This window comes from Tympanuchus pallidicinctus, unplaced genomic scaffold (assembly GCF_026119805.1).
Source record: "Tympanuchus pallidicinctus isolate F22 unplaced genomic scaffold, pur_lepc_1.0 scaffold12, whole genome shotgun sequence".
NCBI classification, from domain to species: domain Eukaryota; kingdom Metazoa; phylum Chordata; class Aves; order Galliformes; family Phasianidae; genus Tympanuchus; species Tympanuchus pallidicinctus.
Genome location: NW_026294637.1, coordinates 2,835,483 through 2,861,625, shown reverse-complemented (window position 1 = coordinate 2,861,625; position 26,143 = coordinate 2,835,483). Strand labels below are relative to the sequence as shown.

The window sequence follows — 26,143 nt, the reverse complement described above, 5'->3', positions numbered from 1 at the left end:
ATTCCTTTTCATTCAAAATTTAGGGTTAAAAAAGCTTAAGAGTTAAAATACTGGAATCTGAAAGCAAATTAAACTTGCTGTCAGGTCCTTGCTGCCTCCTGGTGGTGAATTAGCGATTGCTTCATCAAGGCTTCCATATTGGAGAGAGATGCCAAAAACACTGAGTTTACAAAAACATTTTGAGAACAATAGTGTGAAAGTGAGTCGTTTGAAGTGTAGATCTTCCTGGAAGGCAGTGGAAAGACTTTGTAAATGAAGGCTTGATTTGTTTCCTGACATTGATGACTATAATGTGTTCATGTTTTCTCCTGTCTGAGCTGGAGACTGAAGTAAATAGCTTTGCCTTTCACAACAACTTCTGTTTTTTATTTCCATAAGAGGATAAAACAGCTTCCTCATCTAACTGTCAGAAGCAGCCGAATGTTACCTAGAAAGGAGGCAACTGCCAAAATTATACCTCTTAGTAAAGTACCTTGCTAAATAACATTCAACAAACTTCTGTTGTTGAGAAATGCCTCACAGTAGGACATATGCTTGTCCCAGATGCTCCTTTGCAAAGCCCTACCCTGCCCCAGTTGTTCTGGGCTGCTGTTTGATGGAAGTTTACAATGGAGGAGCAGCACCTGAGAATCTGTGGAGCTCTGGGTGGTTTCAGGCCATGGCAGCCCTCCTTTGTGGGGCACACCATAGGCAGTGTGTGGCCCAGGACCCCTGCGTGTGCTTGATTGTGGTCTCTGGAGTGAAGTCATTGAGCGACTGTATAGTGCAGGCTGCTGATGTCCAGGCATGACTTCATCTCTGAGTCAGTTTAATTCCTAGAAGCAGATTGGAAAGTGAGCAAAATGTTTACAGCCTGTGCTGTGATCTGCCAGATTCCGAGTGGTGTAACAGACTGAGAGCAAGCAAGACTTTACTGATGTGTTTTTCTCTTTTCTTGACATGCACAGGCTTTGTGCGTGAACTGGTCAAACCTCAAACTGCCCTGGGTGGATCTGGACTGGCTGATTGATATCTCCTGTCAGATAACAGAGCTGGATCTGTCTGCCAACTGCCTCGTCTCCCTTCCATCCGTGGTCCCATGGGGCCTGATGAACCTGAGGAAGCTCAGCCTGGCTGACAATCAGCTGGCAGAGTTGCCCAGCGTACAGTCATCCGATGAGATTATATGTACAAGGTGTGTGCTGGAAGCCCACAGCAAGCCGAGCCCTTACGGAGAGCAGGTGCAAGATTGTTTGCTGGTGTGAGAACTGCCTCTAAGAAAAGCAGATACAGGAGTTTCTCGGTTGTTTTCCTGCCTGCTGTAAAGTTGAACTGAAGATTTGCCCTTTTCCATTCTCAGGATCAAGCAGTTAGTTGTCAGGACAATTGTAGGGAGCTTCAGACCTTATTCCTCACTGTCTCATGCTGCTTCTGCTCCTGCCCAGTTTTGGTGAGCACCATTCCTCTGTGAGGAGAATCTCAGCCCTGAGCTGACCCAGATGGATATTTGATGTCTTACATCAGTTATCCAAACTGCTGTTGTTTCCCTAATAGGGTTAATTTTCTAAATAGAGGTTTTTGCTTTGCTCTGTGAGAATGCACTCCAGCTACTTTTATCCAGACCTAAAGTTGTCCTGATAAAATAGATGCCTATGGCAACAGGAGTCTTGCTAGCATTTTACTGATGACTGACTGTCTTCTGTAATCACAGGCTACTTGAGGTCGATGTATCCAGCAACAAGCTTTCTACTCTCCCTTCAGGATTCCTACATCTTAAAAACCTTAAAAAGCTCAACGCTGCCAAAAACTATATGGAGAAGTTATTTGACGAGGAAAACAGTACGTACAGTCCCTTGCTGCACTTATGTTTCAAGGCCTGATCTGGGGAGGAGAACCCCAAACTGCTGTTATTACAACTAAAAGCCAGTATTGGCTGCAGATGCTTAACGTCTCCCAAGGCCTGTTTATTTTTAATCACTCACCATATCTTCTGGCTCTTATCTAGCAAGTCAAAACGTATCTTGCTGGGTCAGAATGCTGTCATGCTTACAAAGTCTGCAATGCTTTGTGTTTTCCAGCAACTAATTGGATTGGCTTAAGGAAGCTGCAGGAGTTTGACGTCTCTGACAACAGGTTGGTGGAACTTCCAACGGTTTTTCTATACTGCTTCAAGTCCCTAAACATACTGAATGTTTCCCGAAATCAGCTGAAAGTGTTTCCAGACCCCTGGGCCTGCCCCTTGGTAAGTCACACTGCTTTGTCAGAGTCAGAGGCTGTAAAAGCTGTTGAAATGGTGCAAATGTATACATATATATATATAGTGATGCTTATGAAGCTGTCAGATGTTTTAGGCTAAAGGGGTGTCCTGTTTCTGCAGGAGTGCCCCTGCAAGATTTGGTTTATAAGTTTTGGGGCAGGTCTTTCTGAGGTTCTGCCTCTTTCTGTAAAATTGATGACATTGCTGGAAGTCTGCTAGAAAAATGTCTTAGATTAATTTTCTTTGTAGTTCATATGAGCTGAAGTGCTTTTAGGATTGTTTTTGTTGAACGACCAGCCTTCGTCCAAAGTTAACTTCGCCAGAACCAATGGGTAAAATGTGGAGTCTAGATCTGCAAATCACTGATGCGTTTATCCTTATTATTATGGGAAAACGTAATGACAAGAGCCTACTGATGGCAGAACAGCATGCTTTAGTTAAGAGTTTATGATTGAAAAGCCAATGGATGTTACTTTCAAAACAACTTTTGAAGTATTTTCTTGCCGAACAAAGAATTTGATCATCAGTTACGTAAATGCATCTCCTCAGCAAATAATACATGCCTACATGCACAGTCATTTACTTAGATCAGAATACCTGAAGAAATGATCTGGAATTAATGTGTAATTGACAGCTGACCTTCTTTTAATTTTTTTTTTTTAAGAGATAATTACTACTGTTTGGGTGCTTTTTCTTTTATGCTTTCCAGAAATGTTGCAAAGCATCCAGAAACTTGCTGGAATCCCTACCTGACACATTCACTGTTTTCTGGAAAAATCACCTCAGAGAAGTGGATTTTTCTGAGAATTCACTGAAAGAAGTTCCACCAGGGCTCTTTCAGCTTGAAGTAAGTATCATTCCTTCCCACCTTTGAAAACTGCATGTTTGAATGCCCTTGGCGAAGCTGGTTGGCATCTCTTACCTTTGGTCTTGTGCAAATAAAGCAATTCTTCCCATCAGAGCTCCCAGTGTTACTTCAGAATTCTTCAGAATTTGTGGCTTTGCAGAGTTTTAACTTGAATCAGAGCAGAACTTGGGGGTTTCCTCCAAGGTTCCCTGCTAGCCTGTGGATCTCAAGGTCATGTAGACAGGAACAGGTTATTTGTGCAGAAGTTTAGCAGCGCTTGCACTGCTGGCCTCAGTGGGAGTGATGCAGAAGTGATGGTTTGTATCCATGTCCAATTTGGACCTTGGCAGTCTGCTGCAAAGGTACCTCTTGCTTTTGCCCAGAAGAGTGCTGAGGATCGTTTGCTCCCTCAATTGTTTTTAATGATCTTTGCAGATTTGTGCTTCCCTTCTGGCAACCATTTGTTTTCTATTGGTATTTCTCCTGAAGTTGAATGAATCCTATGGGCTGTTGTCTCCAAAACTTTTCTTTATGCATTAAAATAATTCCAGTAAGTGGAAACTTAGTTTCAAGCCTAGTTAGCTTCTCTCCCTGGCTGGAATTGTTCAGGTAAGATGCTGGTCAGCTTCTCCATGTCATGAGCTGGCTGAGGCAGCCTGATCTGGATGCTGCAGTTCCTTGTCTCTGATAGCAGAGGCCTCTTTGCGTGCTGTGGCAGCAGGTTGGAAGGAAGCTCATTTCTAGAAGCGCTCGTTCCCTTCTTGAATGGCAGCAAAAATGAAGAAGTTAGAGATGAGAGAGAAGAGGCAATTGCAAAACAAGGACTGTCCATCTCCAGAGTTACAGTCATGAAGAGTCACAGCTAGTTAGAAGTAACTATCCTCCCCTTATGGAGAATCACATAAATATTGCATAAAGTCTCACCAGACTTTTAGGTCTCATGGAGAGCAGCTTTTGTCAGTGTTTGTGGGAGATGTATAGCATGGACACAGCTGGCTGAGAACGAAGCACTGCAACTAAGCCGTGCAGAACAAAGTCTGTGCTAACTCTGCACCGCATGGCCTCCCTTTCCTTCAGCCCCTGCTCAGGGGTATTTCAGGAGAGAAGTCTGAAGCTTTGTCGTGGAGCAGCCCCCTGCTGACCCTTGGAGAGAGCTCTTCACCGGGTGCCAGGGGAAGACTGAGCCTTCCTTCCAGTTGGAGGCTTGAGCCAGCAGAAAGCTAGCTGGTGATGAAAGCATTGGCTGTCAGGACACGAGAATAGTGAGGGTTTTTCTGCACGGGTCACCAGCTCCTTCCCCTGCTGGTTCCCTCTGCATATTTGCAGTTTTCTGTTTCGCTTTGCCTTCCCCAGGTCCCAGCACGGCCCAGTGCTGCCCCTCTCATGTCACTAGAGGGAGCACGTTGCATGGCAGTTGCCACCGCAGGGCTGCTGGGTGTCCATCTTTATGTCACATGGATGCCTCCTCTTTTTCCATTTGAGGATGGCCAAGAGACTGGCTTCGTGAGACACTCTTCATCTTCCTTAATGGAAAGGGTCGTAAACCTTTTATACTGTGTGGAGCATATGAAATATTTGACACACTTGAAGCCTAAGGCTCTGCTAGTAAAGCAAGATTTCCATTGGGTATAATTCATTAACACTGCTGTAGTTAGGGCATGAGATAATTTAGTCTGCTTATCTGCATTTTCACGGAAGCCCTTCTAGAATAAACCTGGTGGGAAATTCTGTGTGTATATATATGCTAACAAAGCACTTACAAACTTTCCTTGTGTGAAGTAGTTCACATTTTTCATCTTGTACAACAGATACAAGCCCACTCTGACATGAGCTTCCACACACATGTCCTTATGTGGCCTACTATATATATAGATCATACTGTTCTTTTCCATTTGTAATTATTTCCTTACTAAGAATAAATGCTCTCATAAATGGTTTGTTTCCAATTGAATCTGTCAGCAAGTGGACTAATAATCTCCCAAAACTAACGTTGGCATTGCTTTGCACAAAAGATAAACTTACTGGAGACAGTAATTTCCTCTGCATGCTAGGCATGCTGGACAGGGTGTTCTGATGGAAAAAGGTGTACATTGTGTTTCAGTTTTTAAAAGTCATGCTGAAAAAAACTCTGGGTGTTTGGGATACTTTGTCTTCTAACTGCAAGCTAATTTTTTTAGGCTTTGGTGTCCCTGAAGTTGCTGGGAAATCACTTAACCACGTTACCTTCGCAAGATAAGTGGAATTGCAAGCAGCTTAAATCACTGGATCTTTCAAAAAACCAGCTTGGGAAGTAAGTGTTGGTTGCTCTAAAAATATCTAAGAAAACAAAAGCTAAAGAAATAACAGCAAAGCTGATCCTTCTTGTAATGCAAAGGGTGTCAGTAGTGAATTAATTACCTGCATAGAAGGCATTGATATCTGCATACCATGTCTCTAAGTACATTGTGTGTCTGTGACAGTGATGAATTATCGGTTACTGCTTCTGTGGGCACTTAGTATGCTATATCATTTATTAAACGGATAGATTACTGATAATTGCAGTTTAATTTCAGAGCATGCAAAAAATTTCTTTAACCCTATGTATGGTTCATCACTGCAAATTCCAGTTTGTGGGGAGCGTATTTTAACCATGAACCATCTGGCTGGACTATGGCAGGCAGTTAGCGTGGGAGTGTTGTTTTGGAAAAGATGAAAAATCTTTGTTTTTCACATGGAAGTGTAACCAGCTGCAAGTTTATAGAGAGTAGTGGTGTTAATAAGGTCATCCAATATAAAGGTGATATTCTTCTGTTTAGCAGTTACAGCAGGGATGTTTAGCACAGAGACTTAAGAGTCCCCAGTCTTCTCCAGAACTGCACTTAACCGTGTCGTACTTTAATCTTCTCATCTGGGAGACTGCCCAGCAAGTTTTCTGGAGCTCTCACGAGTTGCTGTGCCCACTGCTAGAAGGATGTTATCATTCTGTGAGTGTCTCTGTGTCCTTCCAGAGTCACGCTGTTGGGTTGCCTTGTCAGGAACTCTCTGCTGAGAGCAGGGAGTGGCAGCAGGTCAGTTGTCTAAGGCTCCTCGTGAAGCTTGTTCGATTTGCTGTTTGACAGGCTACTTAACCTTGACACCCATAAAGCTGCAGGTCAAGTGCTCTCACCCTGGGAGCTGAAAGCACTGCCTTGCAGAGCTCTGTTCATTTGCCAGAAGAAAATCATAGAGCCTGGACAAGTGTTGGTGGAGTCAAGCTCTGTGATTGCGCAGTGGGTTTCAATCCTATCAAAACCAGACAGGAACCTGTAAGAGCTGCACTGGGCATCCCACAGCCTCGAGTGGAGCCCAGCTCTCCTCTCACCTCTCCTGGGCACAGAGCTCCAGCACAGTTCACATCCAAGCTCAGTTTTCTACGTGTTGCCATTCTGTTTTGCTCACAGGAATGACGAGGGATATAAAACCAAGCGGATTCCCTTTTTCACAACGAGGAGCAGGGTGCGTGGAGGCCCAGAGGCAGGTAAGGGCATGGCAGAGCAAATGCTGAGCATGGGCTGAGGGGGACTGTGAAACAGCAGGAATCTGTAGAGTTTGGCTGGGGGAAATAAGTGCAAATTCAGCTGCAACTTTACGTGCAATGGCATTTAAAGAAAGAGGAAATGTGCTTAGATGAAATGTTCCTAAAGGGATGCAGCTGGTTGATACCATCAGCAAAGATGAAAAGAAAAGGTGAAACCTGTTCCTTTCATGGAGCTTTTGGATGTTAGGGGGAAGTTCTTTACAAGGAGAGTGGTTAGGCTCTGGAACGGGCTGCCCAGGGAGGTTGTGGATGCCCCATCCTTGGACGTGTTCAAGGCCAGGTTGGACGGGGTCCTGGGCAACCTGATCTAAATGTGTATGTTTGGTGGCCCTGCTAGGCAGGGGGGTTGGAACTACATGATCCTTGAGGTCCCTTCCAACCTGGTGATTCTGTGATTCTGTGATTTTCATGATGATTACTCTTTACAGCCGGAGTACTAGCTGGTGTACTGAAGGGAAAATAACCCATAATTAGTGTTATTACTCTTAGTATCGTCTCAGTTGTTGATTGTGAAAATGCATATTTTGCCCTGTCTCTATGATTTGCACCTGAGGTTTGTGGCAGAGCAGAGATGTCCTGTGTTAGTGCACATGAAATCTCAGAGAGAACAAAGGAGTATTTGAGGATATTTTTATGGCTTCCTGCTCACTGTGGGATTCATCTCTGTGTCTTTTTGTTTGTTTGTTTTATTTTAAATCACTTGGAGAGCACTCTCGACTGCCTGGAGAATAGCTGGTTCTAAAACATCTTTGAGAATGCTTTCCTAGTGAGTTCCCTCCAAAAATGTGCATCTGCATCAATGTGAACAGGTAAATCTGGCGGGTGCACTAGGTTATAGTAAGGGAAATTGTACAGCTGAGTGAGTTGTGCTGATCTGTGGAGTCTGAAGATAGATGTCAGACCTCTCCTGTCAAGTGCCACAGCATTTCCCAAGGGGAGATAAAGGCAGGAGCAGCGGGCAGAGCTAAAACCAGCTACAAAAGGAACTGCTGCCCTAATGGGAATTTCTGTGTGTTGCAAACCCAGCATAGTTCTTCTACGTAAGGCAGGAAGGGCTGGACTCTGCATTGTTACCATCTGAAAATCCTTGATAATGGCCTGGTGCCACCCAGAGCTGCCTGAGATTGCTGCAGGTTGCAGCAGGGCTTGGAGTAGCCTACCTGGCTGGTGCTACGTTGAATAGCCACAGAGGCAGAGCAAAGCCAGCTCATCTTTTTCTCTCTGTTCCTTTGCCAAGTATAGCTTGGTGAGACTACAGGATGTGGCCAAGAATTTAAGGAACATCAAGAGAAAACAGAAGCTGGAATACATCAGCTGCTCACAGAAATCTCCCAGCGAGGTGGAGGCAGGTTTTCACATGATTTTTACTAACAAAGCTATTTACTCAAGATTATTTAAAGAAAGTAATTTATGGATGCTCACTATACCTGATTGATAAATCTCAGAATAACTTCTTGCACACGCACGCGGCATTGGTGGCATTTACTCCTCCAAAAATACATTTTCAAGATGGGATTTGTTTTAATTTTTCTAAAGTTCTTTAAAAGAAAATTTGAGCTCAAGCCAGAGAAGTCATAAATAACTCATGAATAAATAATTGCAATTCATAAACACCTTGAGCCTGCTTCCAGTATAGTAGAGTCCTTTTCACCTTGGACTCTTCGGTGAATTGAGTATTGCAGCTATTTTGGGTGCTTGCTCCTACGTGTCCAGGAGGGACTAAATCTGTGCCTAGGTGTGTGCTGGAGAGGAACAATGAAAAGTTTAAGTCCAGTGATGAGCCAGAAATGAAGTAAATGGAATCCATGAATAACCCTGCTGTTCTCCTAAAATAATCCCAAAGATGAATTATTATTTCTTGAAAACTCAAAGGCAGGCTGTGACACCCTGCCCACACCGAGCCGTCCTGACATGTATAGAACAGATGCCTGCAGACAGTGGGACTGTCTCTCATTTCTTCCTGATCATAGCTCAGGCCTGGAACGCTGTTAAAAAGAGAACTGGGAAAGTTTCTCCTGTGAAAACCTCTGCCATTTTCTCTCCTTCTTTCTTTCTTTCTGTTTTTTTTTTTTTTGTTGTTGTTAAATTGAGCTCCAGTTCCTCATCGTGCCTTCTTGGTAAGGGAAGATCTTGGTGGAAGTACAACTGTGTCCATCCCAGAGGAAGGATGTACATCAGGTCTCAGAGCTGCTTTTATAGGCTCTGGAGGCAGCAGATGGTGCTGCTTGTACTTCCCTAATCAGAGGCTCAAAATCTGCATGTTCCTGTGTGGCCTGATTTTCTTTGACTTCAGGATGCTTCTTGGTAGATATATGTGACAGTCTTAAGACAGCAATACAATTCATGGCAGCTTTTCATGCCGCTCTCCCTGGAGTAATTTGTGGAGCAAAATGATGCTCTTTGGAACCAACTGAACTTTCCTTTGTCTGATCCTCCCCAGCAACAGCAAGTCAGCCATGCAATGTCACTGTTCTTGCTTGGATTGCTCTCAAAATAAGCTGCTTTTTGCTCAGACGTATAGGAAGGCAGAAATTCTATGAGACCTTGCAGAACAGAGAGACAAATGCAAGCAATGCTTTAGGTTAGCGGTCTGTCAGTTGCAATTTGGGTTTTCACCTCTGCTGTTCTTGACATGATTTACCACTACTGCTCCGTTTTGCAGCATGAAGGCCTGACCGTAAATTCAGACCAATTTTGTTTCCTTTTTCAACACGAAAAAAGCACATTGAGAGCCACTCGTGCCTTTGGCATGCTGTTTCACTGCAAGCTGGTAGGCTGGAGTTGGGACAGTTTGCAAGGTGCAATGAGAAACAAAATGCCACATCTGCTCTGAAGTACAGTCGTCATGATAGGCCTGGAGATCGTCACCTTCAGCATGTGCATCTTTATGACTTGAGAATACTGGGATGTGAGCATGGATGTTTGGTCTGTGTTGAAGGCTCTTGGCTTTTCTGCTGTTGCTTTGTGGTGATTCCTGCCAAGGAACATGATCTCATGTCCTGCCCACAGAGTGAAGGTGAAGGTTCTTGGTACAGAGCCTTGGTTCTTGTTGTGTTTTAAAGGTGCAGTTTGTTTCCTGTCTTGTTTCAGGTCCTTTTGTGGAGTTCCCAGCATTTCTGAGTGATTCTCTGGAAGTCCTTTATCTGAATGACAATCAGCTGGAGTCCATCCCGCAGTCCGTTTGCCTTCTGAAAGGTTTAACAGAACTCTATTTGGGAAAGTAAGTCCACGTTCTGGGAAAGCTAGGCAGTGTTCTTTCCATGTTGTTTTAGTGACCAATCTTCTGTGAAGCCCCACCCCCGATGTCCAGCGCCTTTGAAGTCACAAAGCTGCAAATAGTGGACTCCTTGTTCGAGCTGTGCCCATCATTTGCTTTAGATAAGGAGGAGGCCAGCCTTATGAATGAGGGGAGATGATCTAATGCTTTGAACACAGGCCTGGGAATCTAGTGTGCCTCTACTTAATTCTGGCTTTTTGCTGTCTGCTTCTATAGCGTTTGAGTCAATAATTCATAATTTTTGCCTGTATTTTCTCAACTGTCCAGTGAAAATGATTACACTTGTCTGCCCCAGAGGATACACTGAGGTTATGCATCACTTTTAGGGTGGAAATTACTATTAAAGTGCTGAATGGTCTTATTAAAATGTTAATGGAAGATTTCTACGAGGAGAGAATAGTGTAATGTGAGAGTCCATGAGAGAAGCTACTTAGACACAAAGCCTGGTTGTTGGTAGATGTATTTGTTTTTGTACAGTAACCCTGGTATCCGAGAGCTTCCTCCAGAACTTGGACAGCTGGCTAATCTCTGGCAGCTGGATATCGAGGAACTGAGCATCAGCAATGTTCCTGCAGAGATCAGAAAGGAGGGTAAGTCTGATCCTGTGAGTGCTTTATTACACTGACTGAACTTACAGTGAAAGTAGCTTCTTTGCAACGGTCTTGAACAGGAACATTGTGAGCCCCAGTCCTTCTCGAAGTTAACTGCGATTGTGTAGGGTGAAACTCCTGCACATGCTGACAAGTTTGGTAGTGCTGTGTTATGGCACCATTTAAGGTAGATTGCATGTGGAAGTGATGACTTACAAATGCAGCACTTCATTTGCAGTGTGCGTGCTGGGTGAACTCCATGGCTTGCTTCCTGAATGCCTATGGTTTAGGGTGTATAGACACTCTTTCTAAAGACTGAAGCATTTAGGATCAGCAGTCGCAGTCACATTGCAGTAACTTTATTGTAAGCTGCTAGGTTTTTGAATCAATTACAATACTGTCTTCTTTTTTGTGTGTTGTAACAAGAAAATCCTGTGGGAATAAAGTTATTAGGAATTATCCCTTCTCTCTAGCACAAGACTAAATCTAATTTTAAGTAGAAACATAAAAGTAGAAGGGAAAACAGTATTTTCCAATACTAAATTAGTATTTTATGTTTCCTTTGAGCTTCTGAAGCATACGAGCCACGGTGTTTGTTTCTTCTTACAGTGCTCCATTGTGGAGTCTCAGAGCAGTGACCTTTTTTGGGCTCTCTGTCTCAGGTTTGTCCACTGGAGGTTTCTTTGTTTATTCTCTGGGTTGTCTCAGTCCAAAGAGAAACTTCAAGGAAAATATTAATTCAGCTGATGCGTCTGCAGCAGTGGGTTTTGTGCAGTCCAGCTTCTACATATGTGCATTTGTAACTGCAAACCACAGATAAAGCCTGTCTTCTTCCCCCTCACTGTAGGTCCCAAAACAGTGCTGGCGTACCTACGAGCACAGCTGCGCAAAGCAGAGAAGTGTAAGCTGATGAAGATGATCGTCATTGGTCCTCCACGGCAGGGAAAGTCAACTCTGATAGAGATCCTCCAGACAGGAAAAGTCCCACAGATGATGCACAGTGATGCCACCATACGTACAACAAAATGGGAGCTACCCAAGCCAGTGGGACACAAGGCAAAGGTGAAGAGCAGTTGAAGATATTTATTAACCCTAATGGGCTGTTTGTGCCCCACGGGGAGCGTTGGGGCTGAAAGGGTCCAACAGAAGCAGTTTCCCTTTGCCTAGCACACCTTGCAAGTGACATTTTAGAGTTGTCACAATCCCTCTGTTCCATTTCCAGTTGATGTTAGAGGATAGTTCTGTTTTACTGAGAATTCAACCTTGACTTTTTGTCCTAACGAGTGAGAGCCGTTTGTAGACTGCCTGAATTTTGGGTTTCCCAGCTTGGGTGGCTTTTGGATACTTTGAGAGAATATTTTAAATCAGCTTCTCTAAAGCAGATTGTTCATTCATATGGGGCCACAAAACAGGTCATTGTACTTAAGGCTTGACCCCCTTGATGACAGAACTATTGTAAATGTGGAAGATGGGTGGAGGGTAGGATGCCTAAGCTCTGGTTGTGATGCCAGGAGATATTTAAGGCATACCTTAAACATCCAATTCTCAGGCAGCTCATCCGGAGGGTAGGTCAATCCATACTGAGCTAATTTGTACAGCACTGAATTAATTCAAGTATTTGAGAGGTTTGTAGGTGGTCCTTTCTGCCGCCATATAGGGATTAGAGCATGAAGAATTGGTCCTGGGCTTTTGACAGAGCTGAGGATGTGCAAACACATGGCTCTCACTTTTCATATGAGAGCCATGGCCACCAGGCTGTTTTGGAAGGGGTGAAGGAGCCTGCTGAGTTCAGCTATTACACAGAAGAGTGCCAAGCCAGAGACAGAAAGAAAAAGAGCAAGCACAGCCCAGCTCTTTAAGGAGAAGACTTTGGTGGGAGAAGAGCTGTGCATTTTGTGTTGAAGAGCAAATGAATAAAACAAAAACCTAGACAGTGCAGGAAACCCGGAGTGGGATCCAAGTTGCTGAACAGGCTATTGTCCCTACCTCTGAGTCTGTCTTTCCATACAAGCACCCACAGCTCAAGGTCTCCTGCATGAACAAGGCAGCCCTGGTGCTAGTTAGGGTTTGGTTTAAACAATATGGAAATTCTTCCAACTGTTACTGGGAGACTTCAGACTGGGACTATGCTGGGAGATTGGAGCCATACTGAGATGCTTGACTTCGTTCTGAAATCTTCTGGGGCAAGATTGGTGTGTGGGATCAGACAGTACTTGGACCTGGATCGATAAAAAGAACTCACTCTGATGACATCTTATGTGATGTCATCGAAGGATGGTGGCTGGAGAAAGGTTCCCTGCACAACTACTGGCTCCTTGCCTCACCAGAGCTAAATGATTTAGGGACAGAGCCTCAAAGACATGTAGATAGATCCTACCGCAGGTTGGAGCCCGAATGCCATTCAAGCAGAGAACTATGCTGCTTTCAGTGCTGTTGTGGGCCTACACTGTGGAATGGATGCTGAACTGAAGAGACTGCCATTCACACGTTCCCCTAAAGTCAGTGAATGAATTACACTGAGCTGTAATTCTGGCTCTTCTCTGGCGTGGCACACTGACAGGGATGTGCAGGATGTCTTTATGCAAGGCTTGAGAAGTTCCCCACCTCCCAGGCACCTTTCCTCGGTGTGACTCAGTTGGGGCTGAGCTCCACAGAGTGATTTCAGTGAGGGTTTCCTGCTCCCTGTATCAGTGGCAGATAACTAGCTCCAGCAGTGCTGTCGAGTGTGGCACAGACAAGGATGCAGCCGTTTCTATTCAAGATGCAGCAAAGTGGAGGGCTCAGAATGAAATCCTTGTTTGTACTGGAGAATCCACGGCCTTAACTGGAGATTTACCAGCATCAAGGGCACCTCTATTATTTTAGCAGCAAGTAATTAGTCTTTATTTCCTGTGGGGAAATGGAAGCCATGCTTAACAATTGCTTGTTGATTTTTCTTTCCTGGAGGCACAATTAGGACATTGAAACCCTCTTTGTGTCATACATTATGCAGACGTAGGTTTATGCTTCGGCTATTATCTCGCTGTGATTTACTGCAACCGTTTGATTTGAACACTTCTCTTTGTCTAAGTAGGTTGATTCAGTGGAGTTCAATGTCTGGGATATCGGAGGCCCAGCAAGCATGTCTACAGTCAATCAGTGTTTCTTCACAGACAAAGCATTGTACATAGTTGTATGGAACTTGGCGCTGGGGGAAGAAGCTGTGGCAAACTTACAGTTCTGGTTGCTGAACATTGAGGTAAGAAGTCACTGGTGGGGACTCCAGGGCATCTATTTATCAAGCAGTAGCTCAGCACATAGATATGTGATATTACAGATTCCTTTTGGTCTGCTTTTAAACGCTCTGCATGAATTTTGCATAGCTTTTGGAATTAATTTTCCATTGCACTGTAGGCGTTATTGCTACATTTAAGGATTTAAGTTTATCATCTGCTTTGTTCTCCCTCACACATGTCAGAGAGTAAAACAAAAGCTGATTTATAAACCCTTACTAAGTAAGGACAAACGTGCTTATTTTGGAATTAGTGTTTGACCACACTGTGCTCTAAGGGAGTTCTGGAGCACCTTCTTTTCTGTGTGGGTTAGACACATGTTAGTCTTGACATTAAGGTTTTAACACTTTAGATCCAGATAAGCTGGGGTGTATCTCCTGGACAGCTGTCTGCTGAGCCTCAGAGCTGCAATGAATTAATTGGCATAGACTGGTTTTAGTTCAGTGTTCATTACTTAGATACCTGCCTTTGCATTATGTGCACAGACAGGGACTCTAAACTAGTGCTCCTCAAAAGAAACGTCTTGACATTGCAATGATGTTAGCTTCATATTCAACAGCAATCAACAGCTAAGTAACAAAACAGAGAAGATAATTACTGTATTTCAGACATGTATGATGTGCCTATGGTCCTTCACACATCTCAGTAAGCACATAGCAGCTTCAGAAAAGATACAGAGAAATGTGAGCATGATGCTTGTAAGTACGGAAATATTTTTGAATGCAGAGCAATTAAACAGACCTTTCCAGCTTGGGGAAGGGGCAAATAAGGCCTGTAATAGACTGGGTTATGAGAAGATAAGGCAAAAACCCCAAGGAAGTATTTGTTCATGGTCTGTAGGCAAACTAGGAGAGATCAAACGAGAGAAGGAGATGGTGGTTTGAAACAAAAATAGGAACAGGGTATTTTTTTGTGGTTGAAGTCCTTTTGATCCACTGGCTGATCCCTGCTTGAATTTTTTGCAATCCCATTGTACTTGGCAGCGTGTTTCCTGAGATCTGGGTGTTTTCCAGTTCTGTGATAGAATCACGGAAGGGTTGGAAGAAACCACAAGATCGTCTCATCCATTCCTTTCCACTGATTCAAGATTGAGTAGATTTGGGCATTTCTAGCAGTTTATCTCACTTCTCCATATACCTCCAGTGCAAATGTTTGTGTTATTTCCCCAGATGTCCTTCCTGGAGTGTCACTTACCTTTTCCAGGGTATCAAAATTAGATCTTCCAGCTGCAGGTTAAGCTAGTTCCTCCTTTGTCCGAGCGGACATAGTTTGCTAGATTAGATCACTGTCCGTGTTTTCTCTTGCAGGCCAAAGCTCCAAATTCAGCAGTGTTAGTGGTAGGAACACACCTTGATTTAATTGAAACCAAATTCCGTGTTGAGAGGATAGCAACGCTGAGGGCTTACGTCCTGGCTCTCTGTCGCTCTCCCTCTGGATCCAGAGCAACTGGTTTCCCAGATATCACATTCAAGCACCTGCAGTAAGTACTTGTGTATTTGCCTTTATGAAGCTCAGTCACCCTATTTTATGTCACTTTGAATGATTTTCGTAATACTTCATCTCCTTGGCAACAGAACCAATTTGTAGACTCGTCAGCACGGCATTTTGTCTATTTTTTGATTGAGGTAACGTGGTGTAATCAGAGAGGAGTTGAGCGTGGTGCAGAGGTCTGATCATGGGGCTGAAGCTGGGAGCTCTAAAGCCATGACCTTGGCCACGTCTTTCAGTGCTCCTGTTCTGCTCAGCTCTCTCATTGGCTAGATGCTGGTATGGTTTATTAATTAGTCACAGGGCTAGAGCACACAGATTGAGTAATTAATGCTTAGCTTATTATATAATAAGTTAATAATGCAAATAGAATGCAAATATAACAATGCAAAGCTTATTTTACCAGTCATGATGATTACATGGAGGGTGCTGAAAGGTTTGGTAGGGGAGGCTGCGTGGGAACTTCTTGCTGCCTGAGCACAGTGAGGAGTGAGTCAGCCCCATGAGCTACCAGCAGCCCAAATCTGTGCCGTTTCAGCTCTCTGTATGTGATAGCACAGGGGTTGTGCTGCCTGTCAGATTGGTATCAGGCCACGGAGCCTCACACAGCTCCCTCCCATCTGATGGAGAATGCCCTTGGGAAGAGGAGGCTTTCGTGCTGGGGAAAAAGTGGCTCTGTCAGCCAAGGAGGTGCACAGCACAGAGGAGCGTGGATGTAACCGGCTGGCACCAAACTGCTCCAAACAGCGTGAGGTTGCCAATGCCTGGGGCACGAGCAGGTGGCAGCTGGCAAGTAAAGAAGGGCACTGCTATGTCCCATTGCGCTTTGCATCTGCTGCCTGGCAGAGCTGTCAGGAGACCTCCCACACTCTGCTCTGCAAATGCAAGCTTTGCATCAGGCCCCCCAGCTGGCTCTTTCATCTGGCTGTGGATGGGAGAAGTACCAGGGAGCCAATGTGAGGCATGCGGACGCACAGTGCAGCGGAGAACACCTTGTGGTTCAGTCCTCTGAACGTCTTTTCCTGTCATTGTGATCTCATTCCTCCTATCTCAAGGGAACTTTCTCTCTTTCCCTTCCCCACATCCCTCTCATTCCCCTTCATCTTCCTTTCTTCCAGCCTACTTTTGCTGGAGGAGTGTGCAGGGTGCATGTTGTAAAGCCCTGTGTGATGAGCCTGGGGTGTGTTTGTCAGTGCTGCACCGTCAGCATCCCAGTGAGCTTAGACTTCCTACTGCCACTGATGGCTGAGGTTTAAGATAATGCTTGTTGTTTTAGGAAAGGATTTTCTGTTGGCCACAGGAACATGTGTGGGATCAGTTAGAAAGACCTTTTGTTGGGGAAAGTGGAAGGGAACTGTTTTATTCAGCCCACAAAACGACCAGGAGTAGCAGGAATTGGAAAGAGAAATTTGTTAGCTATCAAAGCCAGAATGAAGGCCAGCTTTTAGGATCTAAGCACCAATTCCCAGATAACAGAACCCAGATGAGCGAGGAATGAGAGTGGGAAAAAGTGTCTGGTAGTCATCATCATCGTGTCTCTTTGATCTGAGGCTGGGAGGACTGGACTCATCTCCAGAGACTGCTGGAACACAGGATTTTCCTCATCTTTCAGTCCCTTCCAGGATGTGTGCAGCACTAAAGGGAAAAAGAGTGATAGCTTTGGTTGGTGTCCCAAGGAAGACCCGATAGGTCACAGTGCATAGAGAATAGAAGAACCCTCTGTGGCAAATGAAGCAAGCAGAGCAGAGTTTGGCTTAGGATTTATTTTCCAGACCTCTTAGTATTTTTCTCTGAAGCTAAAAATGCTCACTGACAGCCTTCCTCCTATTCATCTGACACAGGAAATTTAGTCAGTGATAAGAGAAAGTGAGCATGGAAAGGAAGCCAGCATGCTGATAAGGTTTGGTAATCCTCACCCTTGCGTGACTTTTGCAGTGAGCTCTCATGTAAGACTTTGGAAGGCCTCGATGGACTCCGACAGCTGATTTTCCATGTCACTTGCAACATGAAGGACGTTGGCAGCTCAATTTGTTCCCAGAAACTTGCTGGGAGATTGGTGAGAATTATGCTTTGTCGTGGTTTTCCTTCCCAATGGCAGCTTTGTTTTTTTTTGTGGGCTGGGTTTGGACTGGGAGCTGAATTTTGGGAGTTGTAGCTGCTGCAGGAGGCATGCAAAGAGTACAAAATGGCTTTGGAAAAAGCAGTATTTTTTAAGATCTCTGTGAAGGGAGATGGTTTAGACAGGTCATCACTAGCAGAGTGGTTGCTGTCTGATACTGATCCTGCTGTTTTTCTTATGTGGCTTGCAGATTCCAAGGAGTTACCTTAGTCTTCAAGAAGCCGTCCTTGCAGAACAGTATAAAAGAAGTCAGAATGATGATGTGCAGTATTTAACAGACAGACAGATAGAGCTGATCATTGAGCAAACCCCTGGAAATGATATCAAAGATTACGAGGACTTGCAGACTGGTAGGTCATGGCAGGCTGATAATTTCTTGGCAATTAGTGTGTGACCAATTGAAACATTCAGTGAAGAATAGGGCCCTTGTCCTGTGATATTTCTGGAAGCCTTGCTCTGCAGGAGCCAGGGACAGGCTTGGTGGGCTGGCAGGAGGAGAATGAAGGGGAGGTGTAATGGGCACAGAAATATGGATGGTTAGACAGTGTGGGGGCTTTACAAGTGGAGTGCCAGATAACAGCACTCCACAAGTACGTGTTGTTTTTGCTTTGCTACATGCTGTCTGTACCTGGTGTGAATAAAGCTGCTCAGGGATGCCTAATATCCCTCCTCGTCTTCGCTGTGTGCTTTCCTAATGCTGGTCAGTTGCTCATCTACAGTTCTGTTGTTCTTTGTTTTTTTTGTGTTTTCTTGCAGCAATTAACTTCCTCATAGAAACAGGTACACTACTCCATTTCCCAGACACAAGCCATGGCCTGAGAAATCTCTACTTCCTTGACCCCGTCTGGCTCTCCGAATGTCTGCAGAGGATTTTCAACATCAAGAGCTCCAAGTCTGTAGCTAAAAATGGAGTCATCAGAGCAGAGGATCTCAGGATGCTGCTAGTTGGGACGGGCTTCACTGAACAAACTGAAGAGCAGTACTTCCAGTTCTTGGCCAAGTTTGAAATCGCCCTGCCGGTAGCCAATAACAGGTAGGTTGATAATTAGAGGTGTTTAGCTAGGCTGGAGGAAACTGGCCGTTCAATCAATGGGCATTAACAGGCTTTGTCATTGTAAGCAGTAGTCTGGCACGAGCATCCTGTAGTCCAAATGAGTTTGAGAACTTTCCAAGGCAAGTCTTTGCCCATGCAGTGCACTGAGACTGGCAGGGTAAGGGATGCTCAGGTGACCAACTCGGCCACCAGCACGGGGGGGCAGGAATGCAGTGGTGAAGAGGTGGGAGCTTTGAGTGCTTGGTTGGCACAGCTGTAGCTGAGAGTGGATGTGAGGCTCCTGGCTGCTAGGCCTGAAACATAGATGGGCTGGAGTCATCTGTTTCTGATGGAAGATCCTCACTCCAGAGTATGGCAGAAGACTTTCTGTAATCAGTAATTACATCAGCCCTGAATGCAATGAGTGTTTTATTTCTAGTGAAAGCAGGAAAGTGTTGCTTCAGTAGCTACGTGACTTCCTTATTTTTTAGCATCATCCAAAGCTGCTGATCAATAGTTTTCCTAGAAATAGCGCAGGAAACCTCATTCTCTTTAAATGTCAATGAATCTTCCTCCCCCCTACCTCCCACCCCCCATCCCTTCTGGGCAGAGCTCCCTGCTATTTTTCTCTCTCCCATCTGCTTGGCGACCGCCTGTTGTTGGGTTAATGGTGAAACCGTCCTCGCAGTGCACTTCTACTGCAGCATTTGCATTTCACTACCTTGCCCTTCCAGGACAGCATGGCTGTGTTGCCCTCAGCCTCTTGGGAGCTCTGAATGCCAGCACAAGTGCACCATTCTCTGTGCTGTCATTATGCCTGTCACTTATCCAGTCCCGGATGCCAACAAATTTTCTCAGGCTTAACACAGATACAGCAGTGAGGTTTCTGCTTAGTCCAAAATGACTTTTGGACTCCTCGTTGCTCTCTGCCATTTTTCTCCAAGGCAATCACATTGTTTGAGCCTCAAGAATAAGGAAACTGCTTTTTCATGGCCTGCCCAATCTCTTTTAGAGTGATTCAAGCCACATTAACAGAATATTCTTCCCACTGACAGACTGCAGCTCTGGCAGGTTGGATTAATTTAACGTGCCAGCCAGACACAGAGCAATTATTTGTTACTGCGCTTCTGCAATTATTGTCTAGATTGCCAGATAGGATTTCTGTGCAGTGAGCAGAGAAAGCAGCTGCTGGTCTCTGTTCTGAAAGGGTGGATGGGGGCATGTTTCACATATTTCCAAAATTTGCATTGGCTGTTGTTCAGGAGCATCAAATCTCCATCTGTATTATAATCCACTATATACTTGTGGTCCAGAAGGGCCTCACTGGCCTTCTTAATTCTAATGCTCATAGATCCTTTCTCTGATGCATTGAGGAAGATTTATTGGCTGTCATAAAGTGTGTCCTCCACTTGTATGCAGCAAGGCTAATGCACTCCGTTTCTCCACCTGAGGTGCATACAACTTAGCTTTGATCTGCTTGTAAAAATACAGTTGAAAATATGACTATTGTTACTGTAATTTGTAAGTGAAGAGAAATTTTTATCAATTGTACATTCCAAAGATAATTTTATGGAAGGGATAATTTGATCATGGGAAACGCAGTCAGATGTTATGGACTGTGACATATGGAGAAAGCTGTTGTCCAGTGAGAGGTACCTTTTCCAAAGTGACTTTTCAGTTTTCACAGAGTACTACAGCTGCTGGAGGGAAAATGTGATAGGCTTAAAGCGTTGGATTTCGACCCAACATTAGTTCTAGTAGTGTGTTTGTCTCTGTCAGTGTGTGTTGGTCGAGGCCCTTGGCTGTTTGCCTCCTTGCTGTCATGATGCCCGTCAGTGATGAGCCCCAGATGCTGACAAATTTTCTCAGGCTCAACGCTGATGAAACAGCAGTGTTTCTGCTTACAAGCAAATGTGATTTGGGCTGGTTTTGGATCATATAAGCATCTTGGAATGTTATTTGGTACAGAAGAGTATCACCGATTTACAGATTTATTGGCAGGTATTAAAAGTCATAAGCTTGTAGTTTTCAAAACAGTTTTATGCTTCCAAAGTTTTAGCTTCCAAGATCACAAGGATCAGAACAAGTGAATACTCAGTGCTTACTGAGAGATCTGAAAATAATTTGAAAACTTTCTGTGGGCCCCTGCTCCACCGCTGCTCTCTTCTGGTAGTCCTGTAGCTCTGGGTTTCCTCCCACACCTGGGAAAAGATCCACTGCTGGACCTAGTCTGTGCTTGCAGAACGAGGTGGAGGAAGGCAAGTAACATCTCTGCTGGCATCAGTCTGGCACAGTGCTGTGGAATTCTGTCAGGGCTGCGGCAGGGAGTCCAGCAGCACAGTGTGGCAGGGAACACTGTCATACTGACACATGAGATGCTTAATGCTTGGGGCTGGGATGAGAGCCAGAGCAGCCTCATCCCTGTAGCCTGTAAATGTCTGGTTGCCACCTCCCACCACACCTCCTCTCCCCACCTTCTGGACTTAAAGAAGCCGAGCTGCTGTGTGTTTCTGCATTGAGCTTCTGTTGCACGTAGCAGCACAGCTGTATTCTTCTGTTTACTACCAGAGCACGGTAATAAAGACACCGAGCCTGAATGAGGCTCAACATCACAGCTGTTCTAATGACTATCGTATTTTCACGCATTTAATTTGTGATTACACAAATGTCCTGCTGATTACATCAATTTTAGCCCCGTCCAATAGCCCTGGCTGAATTATGTCATGTCTGTTTTGCCTCTGCTTGCTTCCATAGTGTAAATGAACTTCTCCATGTATTGCCGCAGTGCCTTCAGCCTAAAAGCTTTTTTATATGCAGTAGGCTGTGCCATTAAAAATCTCTTTGGAGACTGAATCGCCTTATTATCCAGTAACAATGTACTCACTGTTACAAGCTGTAGCTGAAGTTTGAGCTGCTGAATTTGGTTTGTTTCAGCTACCTCCTCCCTCATCTGCTTCCTACCAAGCCAGCGTTAGATATCCATGGGTTCTGCCACCAGACCACAAATACCATCCAGAGGGTCTTCAAGATGAGTTTTGTCCCAGTTGGCTTCTGGCAAAGATTCATTGCACGAATGTTAATTAGCCTGGCAGAGATGGACCTCCAGGTAGGTGACTGTATCTCTCTGCAAGGAAAAAAAGGCTGCTGAAGTTAGTACTTGGAGTGTTTCTTCCCATCTAGCTTGATTCAGTCATGGCCTTCAATATTATGGCTCATGTAAATATGGGGGGATAAGACTCTGCAATCAAAATCTGAAACTGTTCTTACAGTAAGTGCTACTTAGAACAGCAAATTGGGATGAGGGATGGAAACCTGCCTTTTCCACTGCCTCCTTGTTGCACTGTTCTCTGACAGAGCTCAGTACCCCCAGCACCTTCCAGCAACAAATATTTGGAGTTCTGCCTGCAGCTCTTGTCCATGACCATTTCACCAGGCCAGACTCTGCTCTTGTTTCCCAGTGGAGATCTGGAATACCTCCATCAAGTCAGCTTGGATCTATATGGGTTTAAATGAGGAAAAAAATTACAAGACTGTTGCCTTAATTAGAGATAATGAGTGCAAGCAGGCATCCATTAGTGGAAGTAGTATGCATATTACTAAAGTAGTCTTTGTAAGGTTCTGAAAGCTAAGTGAATTTTGTTGCTATATAGATGTTTTTTTTACAGCAGCTTATATCTGAAAACACAGATCTGCTGGAAGCTATAATAAATACCAGCAGAATATTTTTAGTATTGCCGTGGTATCTTCTTAACAGCTATTTAATGCTTCTTAGCAGCATTTACACTGTGTTCTGTCACTGATGTACAGAACGTGGAAAACTGTTCCTTGTTTTTGGAAGGTACTCTGAGTTCCAGGTTTCTGAAACCATTTCGTAATTTCACCTGTTTTAAAGGGCTGCCTTGGCAACTCCTTGCTTACATCCCCATGGACCCTGCATAACCTCAGAACACCTTTGCTAGTGACCTTATTCAGTCCTTGGTGAGGTACATGGAAAAACGTCTGCAGAGAAATAAGTTCCAGGGAAGTGAATACAGTGAAGGTCTGCAGATTAATGCTTTGGTTTGAAAACAAAAGCACCTTTTGCTCGAAGTGCTGGTTTGAAATGCGTTGGAGGGAAGCCATCTTCCTCCCACTGAAACAGGTGGAAAAGTTAGCTCTACATTGAGGGCAGACTTGATCATCTGCTAAATTAGTGGTAAATTGGAGCTAAGCACTTAGCTCTGCCTTTTTAAGACTTCTGGAATTGAAGAGTTCATGTCACAAATGTCCTGATTGTCGAATTAAGCTCCCCTAAGTACTGAAAGGCTGTAGTGAGGTCTCCTTGGAGCCTTCTCCAGGCTGAACAAGCCCAGCTCCCTCAGCCTTTCTTCACAGGAGATGTGCTCCAAACCCTCTCATCATCTCTGTGGCCTCCTGTTGACCTGTTCCTGCAGCTCTACATTTTTCTTGTGGAGCTGTTTGCTGCCATGGAACTGTTCTTTTTTGAGCGGCGTGGAAATGTTTTGATTGCTGCGAAACCAGCTTTGAATGTGCCTATTTTCATTCCAGTGCGATTTTTTTATGAGTACAGATTGTCCTGTGTGGAAATATTATGGTAGCATCTATGAAGGCCAGAAAGAGTCATCACCATAATACCTGATTAAAACAATGTTATTAAGAGCAATTTTAGTGTTTTGATGATGGTTATGCTTTCGTGTGTTTCAGCTGTTTGAAAACAAGAAGAACACCAAGACAAGAAACAAAAAGGTGACCATCTACAGCTTCACAGGCACCCAAAGAAACCGCTGCAGCACGTTCCGAGTCAAAAGGACTCACACTGTTTACTGGCAGGAAGGTCTGTTCGTTACCTTTGATGGAGGCTATCTTAGGTAATTTGTGTTTGTAATGCAGCATGCGTTACAGGGGACTAATAGAGTGTGTGAAGCACATCAGCTGAATGGAGATGGATGGGCCTGACTCATTGTCAGTGCTCACTCATCGGTGGAAGAGGAGGCTCTTCTAATAGACATAACTCATCTGGTAACAGCTGGTGACAGCAACGATGAGTAAGTGATTGCATGGCAGTTCTGAATGTATCAGCCTTACGTGTTATTGCAGCCACAAATTTAAAGAGACCTGAAAACAGAGAGTGGTATTCACAGCAGAACACTTTGCCAGGAAAAATCACACATTTACACCTGCAAAGGTTTCCTTAAGTCAGTGAGTTTTCCAGTGAATCCACTATTTCCACTATTGTGTGGCAGCAATCCAGATGAGCGAAGGTGCTTCACTGCTATCAGACCGCATGTGACAAGAGCTATGGGCAGTGGGTTTAATCTGGCCAAGGCAGATCTGCTGGCTGTGAGGCTGGAGGAAAGCTGCCATCCATGTTCTTTCACAGATGTGAGGAGCTGGTGGCCACTTCAGTGTTCATCTCTGCATTATCTGCAGGTGCATTTACTCTTCCAGCCCCTGGAAAGATAGGGAAAGAACCATTGGTGCTGCTGTGTAGTTGGAAACCAGAAGAATATAGTGTCTTTCCTGAATTCATTTAGGCAGTCTGCAGCTGAACAGAGACTTGGACAGATTTTGCAAATCAGAGTCTAGAACCCCAAACTCTGGACCAAGGTTGTGGTCATAGTATATCTTCTCATGTACTGTGCTTCAGGGAATTACAGAACTAAGCCCTTTGTAGTAAAGATGCATTTACCTACTACGAGCAATTTCTTCTCAAACTCATTTGCAGAATGGACTGAATTGAAATTCATATTCAAAGCCAAGGTTTTATTTTGATTGCCTATGAACTGCATGTTATTTTGTAGCTCAGCTTTCCTAGGAGAAAGAAAGTTTGTTGACACCGATTCTTAACAAAAGCTTCATTCCACTGTCTTTTGTCTTTCTTAAACAGTGTTGAGTCTTCTGATGTCAACTGGAAAAAGAAAAAAAGTGGAGGAATTAAAATCATTTGCCAGTCAGAAGCAAGAGACTTTTCAGCCATGGCATTCATCACAGATCATGTCAACTCTTTGATAGACCAGTGGTTTCCTGGTAAGAGAAGTGTTGTAATTTTCGGTGTGGTGTCATGTCTGTGTAACACAAAGTTCTTTGGCAAAGCTCTCCAGGTGTGCAGTATTGCATATTAAATGAAAACCCCTTGGGCTCTGAGAGTCTCGAGCCAATAATGTCTCAGAGAAGCTGATAAGCTGCAGACAGATTGAGATTCTCTGCCAGCAACCATTGGTCTACACCTTGTGTCTTTCATCCCATCAATCTCAGGAAGCACAAGTGAAATATTACAATTGAAGCAAGACCTGCTTGTATAGGAATGAGAGTCTCTTCCCTTGCTCGTAGTAGGGGCAGGATTTCACCCAAACTACTTGGTGCTGTCCCTCAGTGCCAAAACTCCTTTTGGGGTCAGCGGGGATCAGCTTTTTATCCCCCATTTTTAATAGCTTGTAATTAATAAAATTGAGATGTGAGCGGCATGAGTGAATATGATACCAAGGATTCTGTGCCAAGGTAACTTCCTTGACTCCAGCAGTTATTTTTCCTGTGATCAGCACAGATCATGCTGTTACCCAGCGGGCCGTTTGCAACCCCAGTACACTTTGTTTAAAACCAAAACAAAGTCTCAATATTCTTTGTCATCTCGTATCGGTCACTCAGCGGTCTGGAACACAGTGCCAAAATCTCTTAATTGGAGGTTCTCCCAAGGAAACAGTTGTCACACATAATCACGTTCTGCATGCTACAAACTTGAAAGGAGATTTTATTTGCCTTTAGATTAAAATAATGATAATGTTAATCACTGAAGCTTGAGAAGAGTCATGACTTCAAAGGCTGCGGCCTGGATGCATCCACTGGATTGTAGGCATTTAATGGGGGCTGACAACACCTCTGTAGTTGAGGGGAGAAGTTCTGTCATGGCAGCTTTTCCCTCAGAGGGTCTGAAAATGTTGCTCATGAGAGAGAGCAATGTGTTCCTGCCTTCAGTGCTGCAGACAGTGCTTTCTCCTGCCCTGCATCAGCTTTCATAAGCCTGCTTTCACAAACTGCTGCAGTCACGAGTCTGACCTTTTCCTGCCAGTGGATCCAGGTAGCGACTGCAGACACTTGAATGCACTCAGAGCCGTTGCTCCTTCTCAGTTTGAGTTATGTTTTCTGTTTGTTTGCCTGGTTTGAAGCACTCACAGCCACTGAGAGTGACGGTACGTTGCTGATGGAGCAGTATGTGCCCTGCCACATCTGTGCTGCTTCCAGGCTGGAGGACAAGTGTGGTGAGAGGGCAGAGGATGCTCAGTACTTCAACATGGAGGACTGCGTCCTGACTGCCATCGAACTGGACTATATCACGTGCCCTAACCACCCCGACATCCCTGTTTCTCTCCAAGAGCTGGTCCCAGAGCTCTTCATGACAGATTTTCCTGCCAGGTAATGTTATTCAATGGCCTCTGGTTTAATTTCAGTGTGCATTCAGTTGTAATTCAGTTGTTTGTGTTTTTCCTAAACCATCTCTGCGAGGGGAGCATGCTGACTGTGAGGATTATGAGTGGAAGGTGTGCCTGCTTATGGCATGGCAATTGGAACTGGGTGGTCTTTTAAGGTCTCTTCCAACCAAGCCATTCTGTGGCTTTATTTTCCACTTTATTGAGTCCTCTAGTATCACAGCAGTGCAATATGGAAGTCTCTTTTTGATGTCACTTTTGTCTTGCATTGTCAGTACTCTGCTGTTGTTGAAGTCTTCCT

At 44.4% G+C, this 26,143-nt stretch overlaps 1 protein-coding gene across 5 annotated transcripts in view; it reads left to right on the top strand.

The window, feature by feature from the left end:
- LRRK1 (leucine rich repeat kinase 1) overlaps window positions 1-26,143 on the top strand; it is a 68,327-nt gene that overhangs the window by 26,639 nt on the left and 15,545 nt on the right. For all 5 annotated transcript variants that reach the window (XR_008203646.1, XM_052671503.1, XM_052671502.1 and 2 more), the window contains 18 exons: window positions 948-1,174; window positions 1,691-1,818; window positions 2,058-2,221; window positions 2,946-3,083; window positions 5,261-5,373; window positions 6,503-6,579; window positions 9,730-9,859; window positions 10,394-10,506; window positions 11,354-11,568; window positions 13,580-13,744; window positions 15,086-15,258; window positions 17,202-17,322; window positions 17,576-17,735; window positions 18,142-18,418; window positions 21,353-21,524; window positions 23,123-23,286; window positions 24,306-24,445; window positions 25,582-25,828. Coding sequence is in view for 4 of the 5 variants with exons in the window: in XM_052671503.1 (XP_052527463.1) it covers window positions 948-1,174; window positions 1,691-1,818; window positions 2,058-2,221; window positions 2,946-3,083; window positions 5,261-5,373; window positions 6,503-6,579; window positions 9,730-9,859; window positions 10,394-10,506; window positions 11,354-11,568; window positions 13,580-13,744; window positions 15,086-15,258; window positions 17,202-17,322; window positions 17,576-17,735; window positions 18,142-18,418; window positions 21,353-21,524; window positions 23,123-23,286; window positions 24,306-24,445; window positions 25,582-25,828 (2,924 nt within the window). In the remaining variant the exon portion in view is untranslated. The remainder of the gene's footprint in view (window positions 1-947; window positions 1,175-1,690; window positions 1,819-2,057; window positions 2,222-2,945; window positions 3,084-5,260; window positions 5,374-6,502; window positions 6,580-9,729; window positions 9,860-10,393; window positions 10,507-11,353; window positions 11,569-13,579; window positions 13,745-15,085; window positions 15,259-17,201; window positions 17,323-17,575; window positions 17,736-18,141; window positions 18,419-21,352; window positions 21,525-23,122; window positions 23,287-24,305; window positions 24,446-25,581; window positions 25,829-26,143) is intronic.